The 27455-nt window shown below is 32.0% G+C and overlaps 1 protein-coding gene and 1 long non-coding RNA gene across 2 annotated transcripts; both read left to right on the top strand.

The window, feature by feature from the left end:
* The first annotated feature begins 6074 nt into the window (after positions 1-6074).
* Positions 6075-9697, top strand: LOC132731068 (uncharacterized). Its single transcript, XR_009625831.1, has 3 exons — positions 6075-6239; positions 7821-7907; positions 8818-9697. It is a non-coding gene; the product is annotated as an uncharacterized LOC132731068 (long non-coding RNA).
* A 4795-nt stretch (positions 9698-14492) lies between these two features.
* LOC132731070 (carbohydrate sulfotransferase 15-like) lies at positions 14493-26857 on the top strand. The gene is made up of 8 exons (XM_060717180.1): positions 14493-14956; positions 15201-15306; positions 20142-20294; positions 21252-21365; positions 22812-22968; positions 25607-25775; positions 25953-26118; positions 26217-26857. Exons 1-8 carry the CDS (start codon positions 14699-14701, stop codon positions 26393-26395), a joined length of 1302 nt encoding a protein of 433 aa, XP_060573163.1. The 5' UTR covers positions 14493-14698; the 3' UTR covers positions 26396-26857.
* Positions 26858-27455: the final 598 nt, after the last annotated feature.

Below are 27455 nucleotides of genomic sequence, written 5' to 3'. Positions count from 1 at the left end.
AAATTGATGAATAGTGTATTATGTTCTGAAGATGAGGATTATAAAGTATTATTTTTTCATACTTTGAGAAATAATTGATATCTTTTTTTGCTTATTTACACATCAAGAAATTAACAAAGTGCTGATTGAATGTACTATCATGCTGATCTGTATTTATTAGCTCATGTTATAATTGCTTATGCCATAATTGCTTTGAAAAATAAATATAAATAATTGAAATATTTTCTGCTTATTTATAAATTAAGATATTTACAAGCCAGGGCAGAAAAGGGACCTCAAAACACCTGTTATGGAAAAAGAAGAACACTATTACATCTCGTCTATAAATTCTGAAAGATGGGAGGAAGAAATAAATTGTGCAACACTGTCCACCTTGCACAGGCCTTAGCAGTATAGAACTGATGTTGAAACCAATATTCCCAAATAAAGAACTATTCCCAAATAAAGTACTAGGAATCACCACACGACATAATGCAGTATGTCGCTCTGACATACCCACTTTATAAACAGAAAATTCATCCGAGGGGTATTTTGTCCCAGGTAGCAATTTTATTGAGGGGATTTTTTTTCACTTCAAAATTTCATGCATGAAGGGGATTATGTCCACCCATGGAAGGGATTATGTCCAGATATACAAAAATACATGAAGGGGATTATGTCCGAAGGGGATTTTGTCTGACATTCAATAACATCTTGTCCAACATTTAAGAGTGTAATTTTTAACAAATTTTAGATAAATACTGTGCTTTACCTGAGCCCTTCCAGTAATGTTTCTGACTTGAGTCTAAATGCCAACTATGTTCGGGAAACACAGAATTCGAACTTTTTTAATCTTATCGATTCGTATCAACTACAAGAAAGAGCATCGAAACACAAAGCTATCTGGTAAGTACGAGGGGGCAAAGCCCTCTAATATTTATGTATTTGCCGAGTGTTTGGATGTTCTTTCTCTTTTGTATAATAGTTAAACATAAAAACAAGTTCCCTTTTTTGCAAGATGAAACCCCGGAAAAAGTAACCGATGAACGAGCATCTGAATATGATATTTATGTTGCTGTCCCTTTCTCTGTCGTCACAATATGTAAACCCCTGCAAAAATGAACCTATCAATTGGCATGCTCTGGAGTGCGGGTAACTTATACCTGTACTCCAGTTAACGCACTGTGCATGTATATGTATACGATTTAACTCGGACACATCTTCAACAGAAAGGTCCCCAAACTATGATACAAAGTATATTTGTTATATAATTATATATATATGTTTATTTATTCACTGCAGTGAAAAATATTTGTTTGCAGTGAAAATAAGGAAAATGAAAATTAGTGTAAGATTCTTATGTTATAACAAATATGACTGGTACCAGTGGTTTGTAACATAATAAATAAAAAATAAAACATTTCCTTTTCAATCTTTTTCAAGGTATCAAACACTTTTAATATTTAAATAATAATATTAATTAAATTTATAGGTTAATAATATGCACCTTTTTGTAGTTTAACTGATCTGTCTAGTCACACTTGTTTTGTCTAAATATGAATCATTTCCAATAATAAATGACTAAGTTAAGAAAATGTAAGCGAAATTCAATCATCTGACCTGGATGGTCAATGTCATTTGAGTTATAACCGGTTACATGAATTTCATTAGTCAATGGGGCGAATAAAGTGAAGTGACGAAAGCAACAAAACAAAAATAAATATTGTGCAGCCTGATCGGGACTCGAACCTAGGACCCTTGAATACCATACCACGGCTCTACCGAATGAGCTTTCCGGCCTCTTATACATTTTCTCCCATAAAAGCTTTTGACATATGTTCCTGCTATATTGAAATTCATCCTCAAATTTCTCAGGTTACAAAGCAATGTGAATTTTTACTCTGGGCTTTATTCAGTCAAAGCTTCAAATTGGGTTGTAAATGTGACAGGGTGAGAAGAATGTGCAGCCCGACCGAGGCTCATACTTACAACCCTTAGAATACCGTACCACAGCTCTTAGCAACTGAGCTATCCAGAGGTTTACACATTTTCTTCTCTGAACCGTGACACAATAAATATCGTATTACATCAAGGCCTTTTTTTAAACAAGTTAAATACCAAATAAAATGTAATGGGGAAAGGTCTTGTTTATTATAGTGTCACCACTACTGTAATGGCCAGCCATTTCTGACTTATGACACACCTTTTGCTTGCATACCATGTACCTCCGAACTCCTACCATTATACCAGGTGCAAGGCGGATAAAAATGGTAACCATTCATTTTAACTACCTAGCAGCTCAAGAAGCTGCTATTTAGTCCCACGATACACATTCATAATTCAATTACCTTCCCTGTGGGGGCTTGAACCTTCAACCTCACAAACTGAAGGCAGACACCTTAACCACTAGGCCAACGATATCAAATACATGTACACACTGAAATATGTTTGTTTGTTTGTTTTGGGTTTTACGTCACTCCGACACAGTATAGGTTATATCGCGACGTTCCAGCTAAATACTGGTGGAGGAAGACCTCAGGTGCCCTTCCGTGCATAATTCAGGCACGAACGGGCACCTGGGTAGAACCACTGACGTTCCGTAAGCTAGCTGGATAGCTTCATAACATGAAATAATCCAAAGTTAGGATTCGAACCCACAGCAGTGAGGGGCAAGTGATTTGAAGTTAGCGACCTTAACCACTCGGCCAAGGACACCACCTGAAATGTGTATTTTACCTCTTGTTGAAATTTTACAATCCGGACCTCTGGTGAAAATCCTGCAGGGACCACATCATTCTGTAAATAAATTTTAACTTTTAATTTCTATAATTCAATAGTTGTTTTCTATATATACATAAACCTTTTCAAACGTTTTTTTCATTGTCACTTCACCAATATCACTCATACAAGTATAATCAATTTGTATAATTACATGCAACAAGATTAAAAATGTTTAATGCATATAAAAACTTAATAATTTTAGTCCAGTTTGATTAAATATATTATATTTAGGATTATCACAAGATTCTTAAATCCTACCAATTGGTAATTTTGTAACACGGTGAGAAAAATGTGCAGCCTGAACAGGACTCAAACCCGGGACAATCAGAATACCTTACTACAGCTCTGATGTATGAGCTTTTTTAAAAGCTGCTTACACATCCACTCCTCTAAATAGTGAACAGTTCTGAACCATTATAATTACATCTCCGCTATATTGAAATGTGTCGGTCATACTGAGCAATATGTGAATTAACTCTTAGCTATATGCAGTCAAGGCAACAAAGCTGGGCGCCAATTGTAACCGGGTGAGAAAAAATTTGCAGCCTGACCGGGATTTGAACCCGGGACCCTCAAAGTACCATACCATAACTTGACCGACTGAGCTATATAGCCACTTACACATTTTGTCCCCTTAACAGTGAACAGTTATGAACCATGACATAATCCTACTAATTAAATACAAATACTATGTATAAAAAAAAACTTCAAGAAAAAGTTTTGTTATCATTATGAATAAATGCAAATTAAGTAAATAGAAATCTTATCCATTAGGGAGGTGATCTGTTTTTGAGTTGTAACATCTTGATCTTGTGATCCAAGGATCATGAGATAGCTAAGATCCAATCTTCACCATGATAACTTTGTCAGCAATCTTACAGATGGAACCAAACTGCTAGGACCAGGGTTGCATCTGAAACCATACAAACTAGGCAACTACTGTACATCAAAGTTCCCTGGATTCATATAATATCTCATTCTTACACTTTATCTATATCTTTTCTATTAGAATAATTATATAAGTGCCAAAAAATGTGTTTTACTCTATTATAGCATAAATCGGCTATTTTTCCCACTTTTGCCCATGTTATAACGGGACCAGAACCATGTGTTAACATAGTCACGCGCTCTTGTTAAAGCCCGGTTTCACCTATGCGCAATACATACAGGGCCCAGTAAACAAACAAACAAAAAATGACGATTTGGCCTGTTTGCCAAAGAGTCATGCGCTCTTGTTATATTGAAATTTATTGATTCGAGGGCCTCAGCCGCATATTCAAGTAACTATGCCGGAAAAACGGCGTATAGACATGGGTGCTGATCTTGGTTGTCGCCCTTTCTAAGAAACGGACAGTTGTCAATGTAAACAAATACAGTAGAATCTACCTGTCATTCAGTTTAACACTTCGATTAACTTACAAAACTAGATAACATAAAATTAATATGAGAAAATGTTTTTTATTTATATTAATGTTGATAAATGCTCTTTAAATTTCTTTGAGAGAATAATGCTTAGTGCCTGATTTTTATAAACTTGTTTGCTTGAAAAAAAAACCGATTCTGATGTAACTGATCTTTTTTCTACCGTCAATCTGAAATCATTCTAAGAATTTCTTAGGGTCATGTTTTGTATTGGGTAGAGGGTAGAGTAATGTAACATTTATTTTTTCTTGAGATAATAAATCTCCAATGGCCAAGCTTCGTTAAATCAATTAAAATTCAATATTTCGTTCGGTTCCGAGAATTTTCCAAGTTGTTGGCCCCGGAAAAATGAAACGCATACGTAAAACATAGAATTGGATAAATACCGTCCAAGCACAAGAATTTAATGTAATTGTGTTTTGTATAAACTATGCATCACGAATCTGTTTGAAAATTTTATGCTATAATAGCGTAAACGCACGTTTATTTCGTGTTATAAAGTCTGCAGAGTCCCTCGGAACTGTTGGAGCCCTCGCCCTACCGGGCTCGGGCACCAACCGTTCCTCGGGACTCTGCAGACGTTATAACACGGAAAAACGTGCGTTAACCCTATATTATCATACAACAACATATTTTTCCAGGAAGTTGTGACTGAAATATATTTAACTAACAAAACTCAGATTTTTTAACAAATCAAAGTTATTAAAATTAATAATTACACTGGATTTTAAACAGTTCTCTCCTAACATATTTTTGTTGATGTTTTGAAATTTAGCAAGTTATGATAAAATTAAAAAAAAAAAAAATACATTTACTTTTTTTTCTGATTTAAAGTCACATGAATGGTTCACTGTTTTTTTGAATCATTTAGCCATGGGCAAGCATCATGGCTTTGAATTGGCATAAATAGTATTATATTTTCCCCTGATTTCCCCAGAAACCACAAAAAAAATATTTATGGAGTCCTGAAGATCTTTATGATGAAATCTTAACTGGTAACCCAGGTTTAAAAGAATAAATATAAAATTACTAGCTGCAACAAATAGAAGACCCAAGTTTATAAGGTTTATAAAGCCAGTCTAAAAATAATATTTCTATGCATATTCATCATTCCTGGACCTCCATCTATTTAATATCAGAACATGATTATAATTATTCATAAAGAAGGTTGTCATAATTATTTAAAAATCGCTGCAATACATGCTTTTTAAAACACTCCCGTGTGTTAAAAAATTATTTAATTCCCACAAAAATTATACTATTAGATGCGGAATTCATTTTGAAATAAAATGGTGTATGATTTTTTTTTTTTTTTTTTGAGTAAATTTAAGACCGTACGTGTGATTCTAGGTTTGCAATATTTAAGAAACTCGAAAGCAAAGTTGATTATATGTCCTGAATTTCGATCGTAAATACACATCACTGAGACTGCTTAATTGTTGTAGGCTACTTGATTGTGTTATCCGGAATACTTGACATAATCGAGTAAAAATGGGAAACCAGTGCAATGATAAGCACTAATATAAATTGTCAGTTTGCTCTTCGTAATTGTTAATAGAATTAAAGAAATCTTTGATATTGATGTCGTAAGTTAAGTACACAAAAATAACAAACACTCACTACAACGGAAGAACTGTACATCTTTTGATCCAGTTTAAATGAATTTTAATCTGTATTTGTGCAACTGCTATTCCGTAAACATATAGGACGCTGCCGACTTCTTAATATATCTGCACAATCTCGTGTTATTTACTCATATTAATTTATATCCATGTAGATTTACACAGTCGATGTGATATTGCGTGAAGTTACTGTCAAATATAGTAAGACCGATTCAGGGTGTAAACTTTTTAAACTGTCTGGTTTAAACGTGGCAGGGGTCGTATAAATTATGCAATGTTTACATCGGCGAATCACAGGGGCATTTTGTACAATGGGGCTGCATATCATGTCATCTAAATGTGTTAATTGTAGTCAATTATCGGCAGTGTTATGCCTAGAGGCAAGGATAAGATTATTTACAAACGCTGTGTGATACGTAAAGATATTTTCACGCGGTAGGTAAAATTCGCGGCGATTAATTGTAAGATTACTTTTCATTAGGTTATTTTTTTTTTTAAAGAAAATGAAAAACCATGAATTTAAGAACCCACGAAAAGGCCCGTTTTGATAAAACCACGAAATTTCATGCCCACGAATATAAGTGAATTCGCAGTATTTGTATGTTTATATCATCTGTATAAATAATGAATCTTAAAATTTGAGATTTTTTAGGCTCATCAGGGTGAGCTATTCTGTGAATTGTCTGTTGCATCAACATTTTTACTTATACCAATTATTCTTGAACCGCTTACTGGATTTTTAATAAATTTTAGAATTGATCCTTGTGGGGTCCCTTACCAAAGTTTTTAAAAACTTTCAGTTCATTGCCTATATAAGTCACAGGGGTCAAAAATGTTTAGAAAAATAAATTTTCAAACATCCTCTCCTAAGATACCACAAACCCAAGAGATAATTTGTGAAACAACAAAGGACTATTTACAATTTTACACAAATAAATCTAAAAGTTGTGATTCTTAGCTTTAGAACAGTTGTATTTCTTTGTATTTTTTCATCAAAAAGAGGTTATCAGTACTATAGTGGTGCCATCTCTTAAACTATATGATTGAGGTAATAAATGTTTCGGATGAAAAAATAAATTATGTAAAAATACTGGTGCCTTTAATGACTTTTAGTAATGTGGTATGTTTATTTACTGGCTCATTTGGGTTATTATAATTGTAAATTTAATCAATTAACAATTAATTTGACAATTTTATAATCATGCATTAGTCCATTACATAGCATTTTTTTGGATAAATGATATAAAATGGTTAAACAACACTATCAATTACTTAATGATTAATGTAAAACTTAACAATCTGCACTCAAATAGCTGTTAAAATGTAGACACATCTATCAGATTAATATTTGTGTATGGCTTTGATATTTTATACTGTACCTGTTGTAACCCTAATGAAGGAATTGAAATATTTCTATGATAGAAACTGATAAATAATCCATATAAATCATTAACTTGCATGCTCCAACAATATCATTTACAATTTGAACAAGATGATCAAACACTAACTGCTTTTGCAAGGGATCCCAAAAAAAATCCAAGCAATGCTTCTTTTAAAGTAATTATAATTGAATTAACTTGAGTTTTGATTATATTCTATTTGTTAATGGATGTTAAAACCTGAAAATAAAAGCATTTAATGAAATATTAGTAATTGGAACTTCGAATAGGCCAAAGAATATCAATCTGTTTTTTTTGTGTGATTGTATATCTGTTCATGATCAGGCCTTGGAAACCCCTATCTGCTTTTTATGAAATGGCAACATGAATATCTGCATTTTAAGCTGTTATACTAGGAAAAAACAGGTACTCTCATAGCCAGTTTGGTGTTGTGTGTGAACCGTTTAACCTGGACTATAACTTTTTATCCCTGGAGCCAAAAGGTCAAAATATTTGTAGGTCAAACATTCAAAATTTTAGAACTGCTTAGAATTATGCTTAGGCGTGTTTTTTCTGCCATTGCAATATTGAGTAAAGAAGAATTTTTTTTCACTTTCAATTATTCTTGTTGTTTCAGTGAAATGGTCAGAAAGCAGACACACATATTGTTTGACATACATTTTGCCATTTTGTTTCACTGAGACTGATCAACAGAATTGCAAAGGTAGTTTATAATATATATCAAATAAAGTGTAGAATTGTTTTACATCCCTGTAGTAAGGTTACCATTTCCAGTAAATAAAAATAGCAAGACATGGAAATCTTTAAACTTTAGACAAGCTTTTGAAACAAAACATTGGATTGCACTTGGGATCATTTTGTTTAATGCTAAGGTTGCTTTAACTTAATGAACATGGCTTTTTTCACATAACAGTAAGTTTGTATTATTTTGTTACTCATTTTGCTATCAATAAGATAAGTAACATTTTGTAATATTTTAATGGGAATGGTTTGAATTTTTTATAAATGTAGGACTTGAATATGGGTCAATGGTGTGAAAATTAGTATATCCATGCTATCTCTAACTCAAATTGTGTGTGCAGTTTAGAGGTCCTGTTTGTTAACCAATTTTCAATTAAATATTTGGGGCGTCCGTGGCCGAGCGGTTAAGGTTGTTGACTTCAAATCACTTGCCCCTCACAGCTGTGGGTTCGAATCCCGACAGGGACTTTGGATTCTTTCATGTGGGGAAGCTACCCAGCTAGCTTACGGAACGTCAGTGGTTCTACTCAGGTGCCCGTTCGTGCCTGAAATAATGCACGGAGGGGCACCTGAGGTCTTCCTCCACCAGTAAAGCTGGGGCGTCGCGATATGATCTATACTGTGTCGGTGTGACGTAAAACCCCAAAACAAACAAACAAACAATTAAATGATTGTTTAAAACAAAGTTATGTTTGATAGACACTCGTTCAATGTCTTAGAAAATTAAGTGGGTGATAAAGGGTAAATAAGAACACGATGTAAATGTCACTTTGGTCCACAGTTTCAAAAAGTAGAGGTTACATGTATTTATTTGATGTATATGAAAAAGCCAAATGGATGTTTTTAAAGAAAACCTAATTTGATTTTTTTAGGCAAAGAGGAGATACTAAGCTTTATCAGACAAAATCAACTGGAGTCACTCAAAACCTTCACAGAAAAAGAAAAAAGTACTTAAAAGACTCGAGCAAAATTATTTAATACAAAACTGCAAGGGAAAAAAACTTGTAAGGCCATGAAATAAATGGCGATCAAAAACATAAAGATACTTTTTTTCATCTTTGTTAAGTGATTTGTGAATTATTAGATTTTCTTTAAGATGTTCTCAGCTCTCTTTGAGTAAAATACTTTTAATGTAGAAATTTATTGGAGTCTATAAGTCGTACTGAATATGTCTAATTAGTGTATTGAAAGCTGCGTTCTATTTAGTATGGGTCAAGTTAAGATAGTCATTTCTTAAACGATGCTATGCATTAATACTGTCTTTATCTATAGTGTGTAGAGTTCAAAACGTGTTCCCAATACATGTTCAATTTACATTAACAAAGAGACTATGTAGGAATTATCATTAATGTCAAATATCAAATTTGAGCATAATATATCTTTAAAGATAGCTGCACTATATATTTTGACCGGATGTGTTTACATAATTCTAAACTAAGATTAGAAAGAACTAGCACTGCCCTTTTTATACGGAACTGCGAAATGTAATTGCTGGTACATTATTTGATTTTAAAAGTCTGGCTAGACATTTGCTTAGTGTTTGTTTACATTATCATAGACAGGAAAAAAGTTTAAATAGCTCTATACCGATGGCCTCTTTAATATCAGCGCATTTGCTCAGTGAAAGAGCGCTCGCCTCAAGATATTGAGGTCCTGGGTGCGAAATTCTAGATAAAGTGAATGCAATATATTAAAATCTAATCTGAAGTCTGCGACTTATTTGATATATGTCTTTGAAATGAATTTTTGCTTAAGTCTTGTTACGTACACATTTATAAGTGAACACCTAGCCCAAAAATTACAACTGGAGCCCACCGGAAGTGAAATTTTATACATGTCGGGTTTCGAAGACACAGAGCGTCGCGTGCGGCATTTAAGCAGAGCAACCGTGTATTTAGAAACACCAGAAGAAAATATTCCCATAAAGGTTTTGATTATTCCTGAAATTTCCACGCAACTGAAATCTCATCACAAACATGCTGGTCACCTAACTTATCTGAAACTCGCACACCCAGTCTCAGGAGATGAAGATTTTGATATCGAGATTCTTATTGGTGCTGATCATTACTGGGACGTAGTACAACATAAAGTTATCAGAGGTGACGGGCCTACAGCTACACTGTCTAAAACCGGATACCTTCTATCAGGACCATTGAAAACTGATCATGAAATACATTCCACATCGATTCCCATCTGTAAAATTAACGTTACGACTGTGATTACGAATAATGAACTTAAAATAGAGCATCTTAAGATAAAAGAGTCGGTCGGAGAAGGATATAAGCCAAACCAGCAATTATGCTACGAAAAAAGACGCCAATATTCAGAAAATAGCATTACGTACAGTAAAGAAAATTATGTTGACAATTATCCACAGAAAGATGACCACTACATTATATCACGAAACGAACATATAAGTAGACCCCGAACTATGCCCCACCATCCTGTGAGAAAAGACTCGGAAAAAATATGTGTTATAAATGACCGCACATGCATGTACACAGATCTCAAAGACCCATTTCATCTACTATACAGACGCAGGATTACCTCCCCTATTAACCCAGACGACAGAGAACTCACAACAAGGGGATTCAATGAGCCTGTCGAGGAACTGTACATACTCATAGACTCAACGCTAAAACATTTCTTTTCAAGATGGAAACACAAATACCTAACCTTGTTACGAGAGTCTCACTAGAACTTAAGTAACATTGTACACGTGATTTACGTGCATTTGCTGAATGTCTAAAGCAATTGTTCGCGCATACATTTTAATCATTTAGTGATATTTGCAATGCGTTATAAATTCAGTGAAACTTTACCGGTTAATTACAATAAGAGTATAATAACAATGATTTGAAACTAATTGCAATAGTGGTTTACTATCAGAGACAGTTTATGAATTTAATTGATCGATCTAACTTGTAATTTAATTCACTAGATATATCTGATTTCATAGTTTCTAAGTTACAATACTTCATTTCATTGAATTCAGTTTGTACAATTATTATTTTATTTAATATGATCTTGATCAAGCATTGTGGCCCCCGGAGTGTTACGTAAATATGTATGTACAGAGTTATTGCGCCAATATTAGCGTCAAGTTTAGCGTGACGCGCCATTTTATACGTTATTGTATTGACGTCTTGATATGAGTTGGCTTCCGGTAATCAGAAATTAAACAACGTTATTGAAGAACCAGTGCAATCTTTTGATTATTTAGTGTTTACACAACAGGTCTAATTGTTATGTTCTCACACAGACAAGTGCAATTTAAAAACCTGTATAAATTGTTTAAATTCATTTCAAAGTAAAAAAAAAATATTAAGTAATAAATGATAAGTGTTTATCGTCAGATAACCCACTGTAAAGCAAACTTAAATTTCTTATTTTTCATGTTTTGGAATGTGATGGAATTATAATGTTGTGTAATATTGTAGAGATGACATGTTTTTTGTCTTATGATAGAGATGAACTGTATTGTGTTATAAGGAAGGGAATGAAATGCATTGTGCTTTATGGTTGAGATGGAATGTGTTGTCTTATATGGATCTGTATTGTCTAGCATTAAATATGTAGTGTGCTACATGGAAGAAATAGAAAATATGCTATATAGTATAGATGAAATACGTTTTATATGAAAGAGATGAAATGAATAGTGCATCATTGAAGAGATAAAATATGTTGTGTTATATGAAAGAGATGAAATGCATTGTGTTATATGTAAGAGATGAAATGTATTCTGTTTCGTGGTAGAGATGAAATGCATTGTGTTACATGAAAGAGAAGAAACCTATTGTGTCATGTGGTGGAATAAAATATATGTATTGTGTTATATGGCAGAGATGAGATGTATTGTGATTTGTGGTGGAGGTGAAATGCACTGTGTTGTATGGAAGAAATTAAATTTATTGTGTACTGTATAGTATCAAAAATTGAACTTTTTTGATACTATACAGTACACACGTATTGAGATTTTGTGCTCGATTGTGTGCACATTATACATGTAATACACCCCTGATGAAGGCATAATACGCCGAAAGTACTTGGGTATTTATACTTTAGCACTGTATGAACGTTTATTTTCTCCAAATTTATTTTTATTTTTTTTCCACGTTCTTGTATCCTGCTTTGGATCCAGTGTTTTTGAAAGGTATTTTGTAGATGCAAATATTTTTCACAAACTTATATATATATATATATATATATATATATATATATATATATATATATATATATATATATATATATATATATATATATATATATATATATATATATATATATAAATGGGGAACTGATTCAATATATGTTCAGTTTTGGTTTGCACAGTGTCAACTTTTACTAGCTAATTCGCAAATGAGAGAATACAGACTCGCGTGCGAGAAAAAATGAAAATAATAAGAATATAATCATGCTTTCTAGTTTGAGCAACAAAACCTAGGCCTATGCACTTTAAGCTCGTAAATACATATTTAATTGTCCTTCTCACAATTTAACAAAATGTCCAGAAATACCGGCAGTGATGTAATATTATTTAGAATAAGTTTGAATTAGAGCGTTCAATAAGGGACACTTTTTTGTAGACTGAAAGTGTTACATACCATGTTAATATGAAGGGGAGATCGAGCCAAAGAGAAACACAGAGTGATGTTCTCAATAATTTAAGTCTTCCTAAAATTTGAAAATATTCAGTGAAGAAAACAATACCTTTATTTTTCGTGGGAGAATAACAAATACCGCATATGGTACATTTTGTAGCCAAGAGAGTAGGATTTACAGAAGTCTTGAACAACGAGACAATACTAGTATGTAGGGAAATCGTTTCTCTGAGAAATATATAAAATAGTTTAAAAACATAAAATCAAAACGAAAGTTATATGTGAATTAATGGAAGAAGTATTGTGCTGTCATAGATTCATGTCGTTAAGATGTGTGTTTAAAATAATTTAAATGTTATCACACGTTTAATTGTTAATATATGAAGTGAGGGTGTAATTTTAACAATTAATGCTAAATCTGGGTATACAAAAATAATTTTAAGTGGCATCGAGACAATAACCCAGTACGAAGATGTCAACTTCTACCCTTAAACAGATTACGTGTGATTAAGTCCGAGACAGACGAAATCCACGTTTTCCATGATATTAACCTTAACCTGACACAATGACACAATTACTGCATAACCTGACTGACCTACATGATATAATTAATGGGTTTACACGGTGTGTAAATCAATTGACCAATCAAATAACCTGATAAAAATATCTACAGACCGGGTCGCGCATTATTAAAATCCATAAGTATGACTAGAATGGACTGATACCAATATCATTAATTACGGAATAGATTTTTTTTTCTCACTTTCGTATAAATTCCTTCAAGATCTTAAATAAAAGTTGTCCTCTGTGATTACGTGTATTATTAGAATTTGTTCTCATGTCTATTTATATTACATACTGAGATATATATTTAATAAAACTTGAAAACAAATTTATCTCAACACTTAAAATTATTTGTTTGATGTTACCTATGCCTAACTGCCCACTGTCAATGCCGCAACTGGAATCATCCATAAAAAGCGCGCGTCATTTTTGTTGCGTCATATATTTCGTATATTGTTGTTGACGTCATAATGTTTTCTTCGCCAGGAATCGATGTTCAAGAGTAATAAACATTGCGATGTTGAATTAAAATTGTTGGGCCGTTCTTGAATTAAGGATTTGGAATATATTGAATTATGATGTGTTTCATTTTCTTAACCAGTTAACTTCACAAATGGAGCAATATTTTAATAATGAGATAGATAAGCAATTTAAAAAAAAAAAAATCTGGATCATCTTAAGTGTTGGAGTCATACCATTCAGGAGTTTTAACGTAAAAGAATATGATCTAAGGAACTAGGCAGAAACTGGCAATGAAGGAATCTTCAGAATGCGAATTTGCCGTGACGTTTATAAAGATATATTTTGAAATTCATAGGGATTCTATTCAGCTTAAAAGTAAGTGCAATTTCGAGATGTACTTCATGTGACTCGATGTTCTTGTTGCTTATTATTCATTTTTTTTAAATTCTCCATAATGCATTGCACTAAACTGTTACATCTTATATATCCAGCTTTATAAAATAATTATGAAACGATCCCGAGAGCATCGTGTACCATTTAGAAATATGGCACGTGCTTTCCCCCGTTCATCTTCAAATGTAGAGTACTTCAGGCAATGGCTACGGAAAATAAACAACATACACTTGCCGTAGAGAAATGAAACTTTGCTTTTCAAGAAAAATAGACACTTTAGAGAAAAATCCTAAATAATCGTGAGGGTGACTTTTTTTTATTTTACAAAAAAGTTTTAATTTTTATTCAACGTCGTTTTGTTAATTCATACCAGGCAACAGTTAATTTCCATTTTTAATGAGATACACTATAGTATACATTGAGCGTCAGGGTCACTTGATTTTTGTTGAAGTAAGTGTATGTTAAAACCTTACATAAATGATTTACTTTATCACTTTAGTTACTAGTATATATCAGAATTACTGCACGTGACCGTGTATCATTGGTTATGTTCAATTCGAAAATAAAACTATGTAGGAGCAGCTTATGATGAATGATATATACGATTTGTGTTTAAAAGACAAGTTATGCATAACAGAAGTTTATAAATTTTGCATTGTATGTATTTCGGACTTAAGTTGTAATTATTTGATATATACATTACGAAATAAGAATATTTGTTAGTCGTAGCAAAATGAAACGTTTATTACACATTGTAACAATTTTAATTATTTCCATAATCATATACATGTGTAAATCAAAATACGACACAAACACACGTAGAGATGGTGTTGTTTTAAAAGATGGATATTTAAACAGAAATTTAGATGGGAATTTAACATATAAGTTAAGCAAAGTCTTGATTGATACGGCAAACATAAACTGGACGTGGTTTTCAAATTTTACATTTATTTCAAAGCCTAAGATCAGATGTGTTTCTAAAAACGAACTGGTAAGAATATTATCATATCATTTTGCAATAGTACATAAATAATAACTTCTGCATATGAAATAATATTGAATGCCTGCTACCAACATACAACGGTATATTTCAAACACACTGATATAAAGTAATTAATTTTAAACATGTATGTGTATAGTCAGTGCCATATCTAATTTAATAAAAACGAAAAAAAAACAGAAAAAAAAACCGTTTTGTCGCATCCTCAAATGTTTAAACATATTGCTCTCTTTAGAAACAGATACGCTTTCTTCCAAACTTTAAAAATCCTTGTTGGATGGCCAAGGATGGACAACTGAATGATGGGAAGGTGCACTGTCTGCCTTTTTTTTATCTTATCGGTAAGTTTATGTTTGCTCGTGTTTTTTTTTTATAATATATATATTTTGCTTTAATTATTAGTTATATTATTATTACTATGATAATTATTATTATTATTATTATTATTATTATTATTTTATTATTATTATTACTATTGTTATTATTTATATCGATGAGATATTACTAATAAAAACAAAAATAAGAAGATCCCAGGGAGATTAAAATAAAAAGTATGACTAATGGAGTTGTACACATTTTTAATTTACATGTTATGCCAGTGTATGTACACCGTTTAAAAAGATGTATCCAAATCTTTATATACATAGATTTCTAAAAGTAAGTTAACAAAATCTATGTTAACTAAATGATTGTTCCGTACTAAATGCAGAAAGTAAGGTGTCAAATTCTTACATTGTTTATGTTAAAAGTTGTAAATTCACGTAATGTTGCAATTGCTGTTTGACGACTTTAAGAGAACATTTCCTACGGGAACTTTTTTTTAACTTATAGATTATTAACACTTATTGGGGTTTCTAATATACCTACTCACTTTGTGTGGAAGATATATTACCCTCACTTCAATACCCATACATATTGTGGAGTTGTATTTAATTGAACATTTTTGCATTCAAAAAGAAAAATAAGAGCCAAATCATGCAAATATCAAACAAAAGACAATGTGTTGTGTTTTAAATAACATCTGTTAGATCTTTGCTTTTTGGTGGTTGGAGTGCAACAATGTGAAAACATGCTAATTCGTCAAAGTTGGACTTTGTCTTGTGGACATTTTTTTCGCATTACATCATTCCTTGCTTTGCATGCACTGTTACATTTTTCGTATTATTGTTGTATTACATTTTCACTATTTTGCATTGCATATCAGGATAGGAGCTTTTGAAATTCGAAAATATAAAAATATAATAGCATGTTATGTTTAATGCCTAAACACAAGCTTATTTTATCTTGAAGATACCAAAATGCTGCAATAAATTGAAGTTAAAATGCAGCAATGCGAAAATATGACAATTCAAATTAAAAAGGAAAAAAAAAAACGTAGCATTATTACATGACCATGCAACAGTGAATATGCACACATATAACATGTAATAAACATATCACTATGCAACAATACGATTCAAGTCATTTTTATCATAACTTTGTGTTCAGGTATTTTTGAAAATGAAGAAAAACAAAATCATGTAAAAAAAAAATGTGCTGAATTTTGAATTACACATGTTACCTCTTTTTCTTTTTTTGGTGTTGGGCGCAACAATGTAAAAACATGTAGATACGACAAAGTTAGACTTCGTCTTGTTTCACTTTATTATTGTTATTAGTATTATTATTATTATTATGGTAATTATTATTATTATTATTATCATTATTATTATTATTATTATTATTATTATTAATAATAGGGTGACACTTTATTTGTTTAATGGATAATTACAGAGCAATTGGCCAATGCAAAGTATTATATTGATTAACATTTGTTAACATCTTTTAGGTCTTTTTCATTCAAAATATAAAACAGTTGAATGTTGCTAAAAAATAACAGTATGTATGTGATATGAATATTAATATTTTATACTACAATTTTTCTCATACTTTTATTGATAATATTATAACTTTTGTTTTATATAAACGTTTTCCCACATATAATTTATTTTGTATTATTCCTTGAAAGTTTGTAAGACAAATATTCAATAAATTGTAATATTTCATTTTTATATGAAAACAGGTATAAACAAACCTTTTCAACCACCATTTTATGAAGAAAATTAAACCAACTTTTTATGAAGTTTGACAAATTTTTAAGTCAGTTCTCAAAAATGATTAATATGTTCATAACAATATATTTTATTTTAATTTTGATAATTAAATGTGTTGATATATGTCATTCATTAATGAAAACAATTCTAGAAATTTTGCACTTGTTTAAATTTATTTTAATGAAAGTATTGGCATAATATTTAACTGTTATTAAAATTCTTTTTTTTATATAATGTTGATAGCTTGTGTTCATATTTTTATTAACTGATATAATTAAGCCCTTTTAATTGATATTTAGTTCACAGGGAAATACTTTGATAAAATATTTAAGTGTCACAAATCATTATGTGTTTTTTTCTTAGATATATAGATCATTCTCCTGTGAAAGGGTCCCAGTGTATATAACAATACGCAAAGTAAATTATACAAGGTTTATCATTATAAAACAGAGTAAAAAGCAATTTTATTATGTACAAGTGAGTAACAATTTTATTGAAATGATAAAAAAGTAGTTTCTAACAAATTGGGGTCCTTTTAAAATGCATTTTAAAGCTTCTAATATACAAATAAACGTAAATTTTAATGTTGGTAAAAGGATGGTAATAAATTTTCTTGCAAAACAGTTAAATAAACAACTACATGATTTTCTTTTTATTTAAACGAACAGGTTATATAATTAAGTCAATGTGAATATCTCAATCCTACTATGCCCAACTAATTTGCATTTTTTTCTTCAACAGTACACATAATTTCGTCTGAAAACATATACAGATTTGAGTTTCCGTACGAATCAAGTTACATCCTTCTCTATGACATTTAATCTACAATTATTTAATAAAATTATTAGTAGGTATATTCTTTGAACTCCACCATCTATTGAGGTCACTAAAATCATTACGTTTTACTCACCTTAAGACAGTAATAGCAAACTATAGTATGCATTGGCCCGTTTTTATTGCGTTAATATTAACCTTCAAGATTCATGCTCAAAAGGAATATAACAAAATTTACCGTGCTGATCGTTTTTTTATTTCCATATTGATATTGCGATGACGCGCAATATTTTCAACAGATTTGTACGCCAAAACGAAGGGAAATTAGCCATAGAATCGCAGTATATTTAGCAAAAATTAAAGAAAGACATCAGTGAAAGGGTGTAAGTCTACTGAACATTATACAATTTTAATGGAGAAAATCGAGTGAGAATTGATAAAAACCGTGTTATTGATAAAAATAGGCACGTCCGCCACCGCAGAAACGGGGCGCTTTGACGTCATACCCACGTTTTTTCTTTACCAAATAATGCTGCGGAAGTACAGGCTGCATGTCTACTTGTTTGCATACAAATAAAATCATTCAGATCTGAAATGTTGTCAAATTACGGTCAGAAAGAAGCGAACTACCTTAAATATATATTAACTTTCCATATTTATACTTGTTTAAAATATTCTGTAAAAAGTCAATCTTTTTAAATGGGATTTTGTTTCTTTGCTAACGTCACCAAAGGATATATTATTGATGATTTTTACAGTTTTGAATCGTCTGGGAAATTGAAATTGAAATTCCTGTTGGAATAAACGATAATGTTGGAAACAATTCAAAATGGAATTTAAGGACGAGGGGTGTTCAAATATGAATGTAACCATGCCAATATCTCACTTTGAACCACGTTTTGCACGAACTGTGCACATGCATCACAAATATGCAATAAGCTCTCAATTGATAAACACATGTGCACATATAGCTTTGACAACAGCTCGACTAACGCTTTATATTTGTGTATACTAAAGACGTAAAAAGACACAAAGGCAAAATACATATTTAATGACATATTTCGTGTTTATGGGAACCATGGCTTTTCTTTCATCTATCATAGGGTGGTGCAATCAATTTTAAAGTGTTGTGAATTCAGTAAAAGATGCATTTCATGCACGTCGTCTGAAAATATGGTTGAAAAAAAATGATTTGATTGCTACTGACGCAAGATTTACAACTAAGTTTATAGCTTAATGCGTCATTATCTCTGTAGGAGCCGCTCATACAATTCTCAGACGCTATTTAAAGTGAGAAGGATAAGTGCCATATGGATTCCCGTATCCTTACAAAAGAGCAAACACAAGCTCGGGTAAGAATGTCCAAACAATTGATGAACCATTTCCTAAATACAACAATTAATCTTTCGCAAATATCATCACTTGCGATGAGACGTGGATTCATTTGTATGAGCCCAAGCGAAATATACATAACAATTATGTGTTATCAAAGGAAGTCAAAGACCTTGCATAGCAAAAGCGCCATGGACGTCAAAAAGGTCAATATGTAATTTCCCTTTCCAATCAGGGTCCTGTTATTCAGATTACAGTTCCAAAGGGTAACCAGTAAATGCTAAATTTTACGAAGGCAAGGTCCTTCATCAATTAAAGAAGTATTTCAAAACCGTCTACAAGCAATTGGTTTCCGTGGTCCCTGGTTGTAAACAGATAATGCTTCGTCACACAAAAAAGGCCATTGTACGAGGATATCATATCCGAAACAGGTTATTAGCCAGATCTTGCCCGTTGTGACTTCTTTCTTATTTTCGAGACTAGAAAATAAAACCATTGCTGGAACAAAATATCAAACGCAAAAAATTAAGGTTTGGCTTTTTTCAAGTGTCTGAACAGTATACCTTGACAATAATATAAAAAAGTACATTTGAACAATTGGATTAAAATACATTAACTTTGTAAAACACATAGTGGTAAATATTTTGAAGCATTTTGATACTTATTTAGGCACTGTTTGTTAAACACTTTTGAAAAATTGACACAGTTGCGATCATATTTGAACACCCCTCGTAATTCTGGCGGATTTCAGAAAAAGAAGCCCGGTCAAAATTGTTAATAAGAAAAATAAAACAGAAAATGATTGGATGTGTTTTTTTCTACTTTAATTCTATCCATCATACGGAACTATTGTTCAGTGTTTATGTCAAGTATAAATGGTTGCAAAGTTGCCACACTCCGGTGGTGCAAATATTTTTCTGTCGCTGCTTTAGACTACCTTTAGTTTCCTGACTCACACGTGTAACGCGATATTTAAGGTGTAAAGAAGAGTGCTACTACAGATTTGTTTGGCAGGATTTCAAAACATCCAGACATATGCCGGCCTTCATTTTCGAAAGAGTGTCAGTGGATATCTAGCCAGCGATTTGGTGCACCGAATCATGTGCCTAAAATGAGAGCTATAGAAAATCGTAAGTTTAACGTGCGTAAAACCTTGTACGTTCTGGAGATCAATTGTTTTTAGTGTTTCAGTATTTAATTTATATCTAAAAATTGTTATAATATGGTCAGTTTCGTTAAAATTTTAAATCATGTGTCCGAACCAAAGCTTTTATCCAATAGAATGTAATAAGCTTAGTTATCAAAATTAATTAGTTTTCTTTTGACAATTATGTATATTTATTACGTGCAAATGTGTTTTTAACTTTATTGTGTAGACAAACATGACATTTAAATAATGTGTCAGATTCTAGACAAAGTATTGTTTCATCCTGTTTTCTGATATATGTGTATTTTCCGACCCACATTTTACTTTCTTTATCGAAAACGCATGTATATGCTGATATATACTGTATGTTATACATGATCAAATACAAACCAAATACAACTTTAAGAATAAAAGGAAAAAATAAATCATATAAGAATGTTCTCCAATTGCATATTCCCTTTCTGTGTACTTAGAAGTTTTTTTTATATGTTGATCTAATTGATTATAACATAGAAAACAATGTTTATGTTTGCATATCGAACGATTTTTAGATAATCATATATTTAAAATAAATAGTTTGTTTTATTCAAACCATTGTTTAATTGAGCTATAACATAAATGAATACAATACTGTTTTGCCACTATAACAGTCGTGTGTGTATCTTTAATTTCTTTCTGATAGTATTCTATAATAAACGAAAGAGTTAGAGTTTATCTCGCAGCAATTGATTTAATTGCTTGGTTATGTACGGTACATATAAAAAATTAATCTGAAATTGTCAAGGAATCATCGCGTTTACATTCTGACACACGCGTTTATCAATCTGATTTAATGGATTTTTATTTTATAAACTGGATATATAATTTTACTGTATGTAAAGTAATATTGAATAGTACAATGGTTTGTTTCATAGTTAATAACAATAATTTAACTTTTTAGATATTACAAAAAAGGGCATTGAAACTACAAATATTGAATTTTATATATCAATGTTCGACCGTGCGGCAGACTGTATAGCAAACGAAAATTCAACCATGCATAGGAAAATAACAGGTATATTATTTATTACGATTATAACTTTAGTATCGTGTTGATAAATATATACAGAGACTACATTCTAATAACATGCATGTGTATTGTTTATAATTCATCTTTTGAAATTTCATGTGTGAAATTTGATTTCAACAATTTAAAATAAAATAAAGTAAAATGTGTTTATTTCTAAAGGAAAAGTCTCCCCTAGTCCATACCAGACTTATTAAAATTATGATTCAAAAACATGTGTTTAAGATCTGTGTTGGTCAGAAATATATGCTAATTTATGTTAATTATCCATCGCTCCATAAGTCCAGAAAAGATGAAAATATCAACTATTTAAGAATAAAACATGGCATATATTTTTTATGTTATAGCGATTTCACGTTATTCTCACTTATTATTGCAGTGTAACGACATTCACTTTTATTCCTGACGTCATAAAATCATGATGTCACATTGTTATTATTGAAATAAAAAACGCTGATTTTGCCCATCATGTTAAATTTTCAAAATATAATGTGCAGATATACGACCGGTTTTCGTCATCGAGCACATTTCACTTAACGACGGCGTGTATGACATTATTTTAAATTCCACAGTCATATTTTCAATACATATTTGAATTGTTTACTAAAAATAATGAAGGAAAAATACTTTTTTTTTCGGTTTTGCGTTCATTGAACGCAGCTTTTCCTTGTTGATCTTGTTTATCATATTTTAAGCTATTATAATTTGTCAAAATCCTTAAAACTAATATATCATATGACAAAATACCGTGGAGAAATGAAATAACTACATTTGCAACGGTTGTGTAATTTGTTGTGCGGTATTTTACAGCTTTCAAATTTTCTATATTTACACAGGTCTAAATAACGAATCAAAATGCATTTTTATTTTATTTTATTTTTATTGTTATTGTTTTAACAAACTATCGTACATTTAAGTAACAAAGACTTCAAACATATTTACTGGCAATTGGTTAGTTGAGCTTCGAACGTTGTGTTGAAATTATTATGTCACAAAATGACATTAAATCAAAATAAATTAGTGTCATTTTCTAAAAAGTAGTATGTTGCTTTCTATCCTACGACATGTCAAGAAGGATTGTCGTAGAGAACAAGACCACATTATACGTATATATCGCATATTTTTTGACAAAGATCGTACAACTTTAATGTTTTTCTTTAAAAAGTTTCGTAGTTATGTCGGTGATAAGAAACATGCTACAAAAAAGTGTTGCATTATTTTCAAGTAAAACCTTTCGTTATATAATTACATATGACCGTAGTATTTCATATTTGGGTTGATATATATATATACATGTGAACAAATATTTACAATTAAATATAAATATATATGTACAATTTTGTAATATAAATTTCTTACATTAGATTGCATTTGCTGTTTCTTTGATACATGAACCGGGTATCGTCGACATACAATTCTTGTTTTTACTTTCAGTTGATGCAAGCACCAAGACATATTTTATGCATACTTGTTGGGAACATTTAGAAGACAACAAATATTTAGACGAGCCTCGTTACACCAACTTTCATTTCATAAAAGAATTGACACCAAGTGCTAAATTCATAATTATGTTTAGGGATCCTGTGGAAAGGTTTTGTGTCCTGCTTTTCTTTGTTTGTTCTTAATTTAGATATTTGTATGATCTCTTAGAAAAATGAAGCAAGATCTGAAAATATGATTGCATTTTTTAATGTTCTACATTTTAGTACCCATCGCCAAAATTTAGAAATATTAGTAAGATAATTTCGCCTTGAAACATATGAAGAAATTACCGACGCCGAATTCGATGCTGACATAAAGTAAAACAAAACTTGATTTGATGTGTGCACTTGTTAAGGTGATATATATTCCTTATTCATATTTCATTCTCACAGTGGTGCTTTTAGTCAACCATTTGTCTTAAATTGGAGCTGCAAAAGCACTTTCTGCACCCCAACACTTGACTTTTAAACTGCAAAACTAATCAATGTATAATGAACATGAAATTCAAATTGCAACAAAGTTTGCACAGATAAAATGTAAATGTACAATAAAAAAAACATTAAAGTTTATATAAATTAAAGTTTAACGATATCAAAGACATACATTCAACATATTTTAAGTTACACAATTGTATATTTTTGACTGTATAATGCTAATATAATACACTTATACGAGGGTGTAAACTAATTCAAAAACGACAAAACTGCTGGTCCGTTTAAAATGAAACTTAAATTCTGTGAAAACAGATGTTTTCAAATTGAAGTACTATGTCACAACTTTGACGTCATCACTCATAACGTCATAAACCGTAAAATACGTCACGTAACGGGCGGTCGTTCGAAAATGGCGTCACACATGTTACTGCCATTCAGGAGTATATACATTAAGATACGCAAGTAAGTATGGAGAACGTAGCAGGTAAGTTTGCTATTTCATATGATACAGCTCAGTGCATTAAGTCTGATAGATTAGGAACGTGCCGCGTTTAACCAAGATGGGTGCCTCGTTTGTTGACGTCGGAGTAGATGGGGTAAGGATGAAAATGTGTCAGCAGTACGACTGAAGGTATCATGAAGGAGGCGATTTCTTTCTAATCGAGTGATAACATGTGATGAAACGTGGATTCGCTTTTTTGAAACGGAAAGCAAACATCAGAGTTTTGTCTGATGCATCCTTCCTCGCCTTCCACTACACAAACGATAATTTCCAAGTCAGCCGGGAAAGTATTGGCTATTGTGGTCTGTAAAACATGCGGTACAATGCTAAGCCACTTTGTTCCTCCTTGAACGACAGTCACTGGAAACTATTCTGCAACATTACTTAGATCGGAACTCATGTCGGCAATAAAGAAAACGCCGACTTCTACTTAGGCCCGGATTCATATGACATTACGACGACGCGCAGAACCATTCAAGTCACGTTGTCATGGATACACAAAAAAAACTCGACGTCGAATTGTTACCATACCCCACCTTCTGTCTGGACCCAGCAATTTTTGACATTTCTCTGTTTCCAACTTAAAAAAATAGTCTTCGTGGTACGAAATGTGAGTCAGGAGATGAATTGAGGTGTGTTATGGACAGATAGCTGCAGAATATGTTACTTGACGGCTACAACTCGTGTCTGAATCATGGGTCGAGAAAAAGGACAAGTGCAAATCGTGCATGGGACGTTATTTTGAGAAGAAGTAATCATTTTGGGTACTTGAATTAAATCGTTTCCGAATTAAATTAGTTAACGAATTTGTTGATGCACCCAGGTATACAACAAAGTTTATATTATTAATTTATTAACCTTAGATGTTTACTCTTAAAACGATTATTACATATGACCGTCCTCATCCTGTGGCGAATTTTCTATCTTTCTGTTTAGAACTGTAGCTTCGATGTCTTTGCCTCCTTGGAATTTTCTTTATTCAAAGTAAAAACAATAATTTCTTCAAACTTTCTCTATATTACTAAATCCAATTAGTTTATATTATTTTACAGACAATATACACGTATACACGTCACGTGTCATGTTTCCTAAATTAAACTCACATTATCAAATATCATTATTTTTATATAGTCAACAATAAAAATGAATTAAGCATGACATTCATGATACATGCAATACATAATTGTGTATAGACTCTGACGGATTCCGAAAGAGTTCTTTTAGGTTCTGATGTAGACTTGTCTCAACCGTCATCAACTGACTCCGACAATTCTAATTGTTTTAATAACAATTGTACACTAACGATTTGCGACACATCCTAGGTAAAGTTAAACTCTAAGGCTAAGACATACTTTGTTTTCGCTAGCCAACAATATGTCTTTAAAAGCCTTCTCATATTTCATTTCAGGCATTATTAACAACAGTTTTTATCAAATTTGACTCATTGCAGAATTTTGCTAACAGCTTATAAGAAAATACCTCCTTTCCTCTATAAAACACATTGCAATCGCCCAAAAGAGAGATTGAATCCCATGATTTTATTACACACATACGCTTGGAGAATGTGTCCATACTATATAAATATACAATCAATTGATTATCCAGTCGTATGGAAATGCATTACTATTTTTATCTTTTGCTTTTTTTTTGTCAATTGAGAAAAATAGCCCTTTTAAAATAGTTTCACTGATATACAAGAAGGAGCATACACGGTTAGCATATGTTAATAGAAATAATATTTGTCTTGTATGATTATTTAAAACTCTATGTAATGTACACTCATCTATACACATGTTGTTGTTTTCATTTAGGTTGTATTCAGATTTCATCCATGCTACAAGAGGAAAATACAAGTCTAATTCCCCAGATATATTCCATGATCAAGTCAAAATTGTCATTAATGCTTACCAGGATTGTCTTCAGAGATATACAAAAAGGAGTTGTGTTTACAACAATACCCTAAGCCAACAACTGCTATCTGTAAGAATTGCATTTTGATGTTATAACTGTGCGAGAAATACGATATCTCAAAACGTTGTTATAAAAATCACATTATTTCTGCCTAGTGAAAAATATTGATCGTTATCTTGATATATGTAGCTGATTTATTATCCCTTCTTCAACTGTTTAGCTTTGAATATCACTTATCTTTTTCAGAGACATTTAGAGGTAGCTGTCGGTTTTACAGCTGGGTTTTATGCCATTTACATGAGAGATATGATTGATGCCTTTGGACTTAGTCAGATCAAAGCAATACTTATGACTGATTACGTAACTAACATGGAACAAATGATCCGCAGTATTTTTAACTTTCTTGAAATGAGTAAGTTGCATTTATTTATTTATTTATTTTAAATTTTTCTCATTCTTATAACCTAAATTCATCAGACATATATCAACACTTTTTTTTTCCGTCTACAGGTGAAGTTGACGATACCAAGATGAAGAGTATGCTGAGTTCGCGAATTGCGAATTTGTCAATTATTAAACATGCTTGGCAAATGAAGAATGAAACAGCCACTTTGTTATATACCTTTTACAAACCATTTAACACGGATATGGCTGAATTGATGAAAGATTCCCGTTATTTGTTTTCTTAATATGATAAATAATGTCTTAATGTTTACGAAATAGAAATAAAATAATAAAATGCAATAATTAGCGTTATATTCCTGACAATTGTGAAAGAAGTAACGCAATACTTATCCTGAAAATATTTGTGAAAGTTGAATTATAATTCACAGCTGTCTTTATTTGATAAAGAAAGCTATTCACTTGGACGAAGTTTTCATTCTTCATCATCATCATCATCTTCAGTAATCGCCTCACTCTTCATAGAGCATAATCGCGATGAAATTAAAACTATGTACATGCGCAGCAATTGGTTTCCTCTTTACAGTTAAAAATTGTCTATTTACATCTTTTTAAAATCTGGTAAAAACTGGCAATGTGTCTAGTTGGTGGTTGTGTCAGCGCCGACTTGAACCCCTCCAAGGTTGGTTTCTCAACAACTTGTATGGGTAGGCGATTCCAGAGGATGATGGTGGCCGGAAAGAAGCTGTTCTGAGCTGGCTGAGTTGTTGTTGGTTGCCTCTTGATGTTCTTGCATTACGTAGTGGGGGATCTGGTGTGACGTCTACAAGGTCTTGATCTTGTAGAGCATGGTGACTCTTGCCATGTCTCTTCTCTTCTGTAGAGTGGTCCAGTGTAGTGAATTTACCATCTCTGTGACACTGCTCTGGCGTGAGTAGTCATTCTTGACAAACCGTGCTGCTCTTTTTTGTACCATCTCTAGTTGCTTGATGTGGCTGTCAGCAGCAGGTGACCATACAGAGGAGGCATACTCAACGCCTGGCCGTACGTAGGTGTTGTAGGCTTTGGCTTTGGCATCTGGTGGGCTTGACCGGATGTTTCGGCGCAGGAAAGCTAGGGTTGAGTTGGCTTTTTTCGTTATATTGTCGATGTGGCATTTCCAAGATAGGTCTGGTGTGATGGTGACTCCAAGATACTTGGCCTGGTTGGTTACGTTGAGGGTTGTCTGGTGTATTGTGTATGGGAAGATAATGGGGTTTCTCTTGGTGGTAATTCGGATGACCTCACATTTGGCAGCATTTAAATCCATTTGCCATTCCTTATGATGATTCAATAAACATGGAAGCA

This window comes from Ruditapes philippinarum, unplaced genomic scaffold (assembly GCF_026571515.1).
Source record: "Ruditapes philippinarum isolate M1 unplaced genomic scaffold, ASM2657151v2 ctg5522_1_1_1_1, whole genome shotgun sequence".
In the NCBI taxonomy this organism is placed as follows: Eukaryota; Metazoa; Mollusca; class Bivalvia; order Venerida; family Veneridae; genus Ruditapes; species Ruditapes philippinarum.
Note: the sequence above shows the minus strand (reverse complement) of the source record. Positions and strands in the feature narration are given on the sequence as shown.

Excerpts from the sequence above, each read along its gene's own strand:
- LOC132731070 (XM_060717180.1), top strand. The coding sequence starts at position 14,699 with ATGAAACGTTTATTACACATTGTAACAATTTTAATTATTTCCATAATC. Across the intron at positions 20,295-21,251 it reads AATGAGAGCTATAGAAAATC|ATATTACAAAAAAGGGCATT; the intron begins GTAAGTTTAACG and ends TTAACTTTTTAG. Across the intron at positions 22,969-25,606 it reads TTTAGGGATCCTGTGGAAAG|GTTGTATTCAGATTTCATCC; the intron begins GTTTTGTGTCCT and ends GTTTTCATTTAG.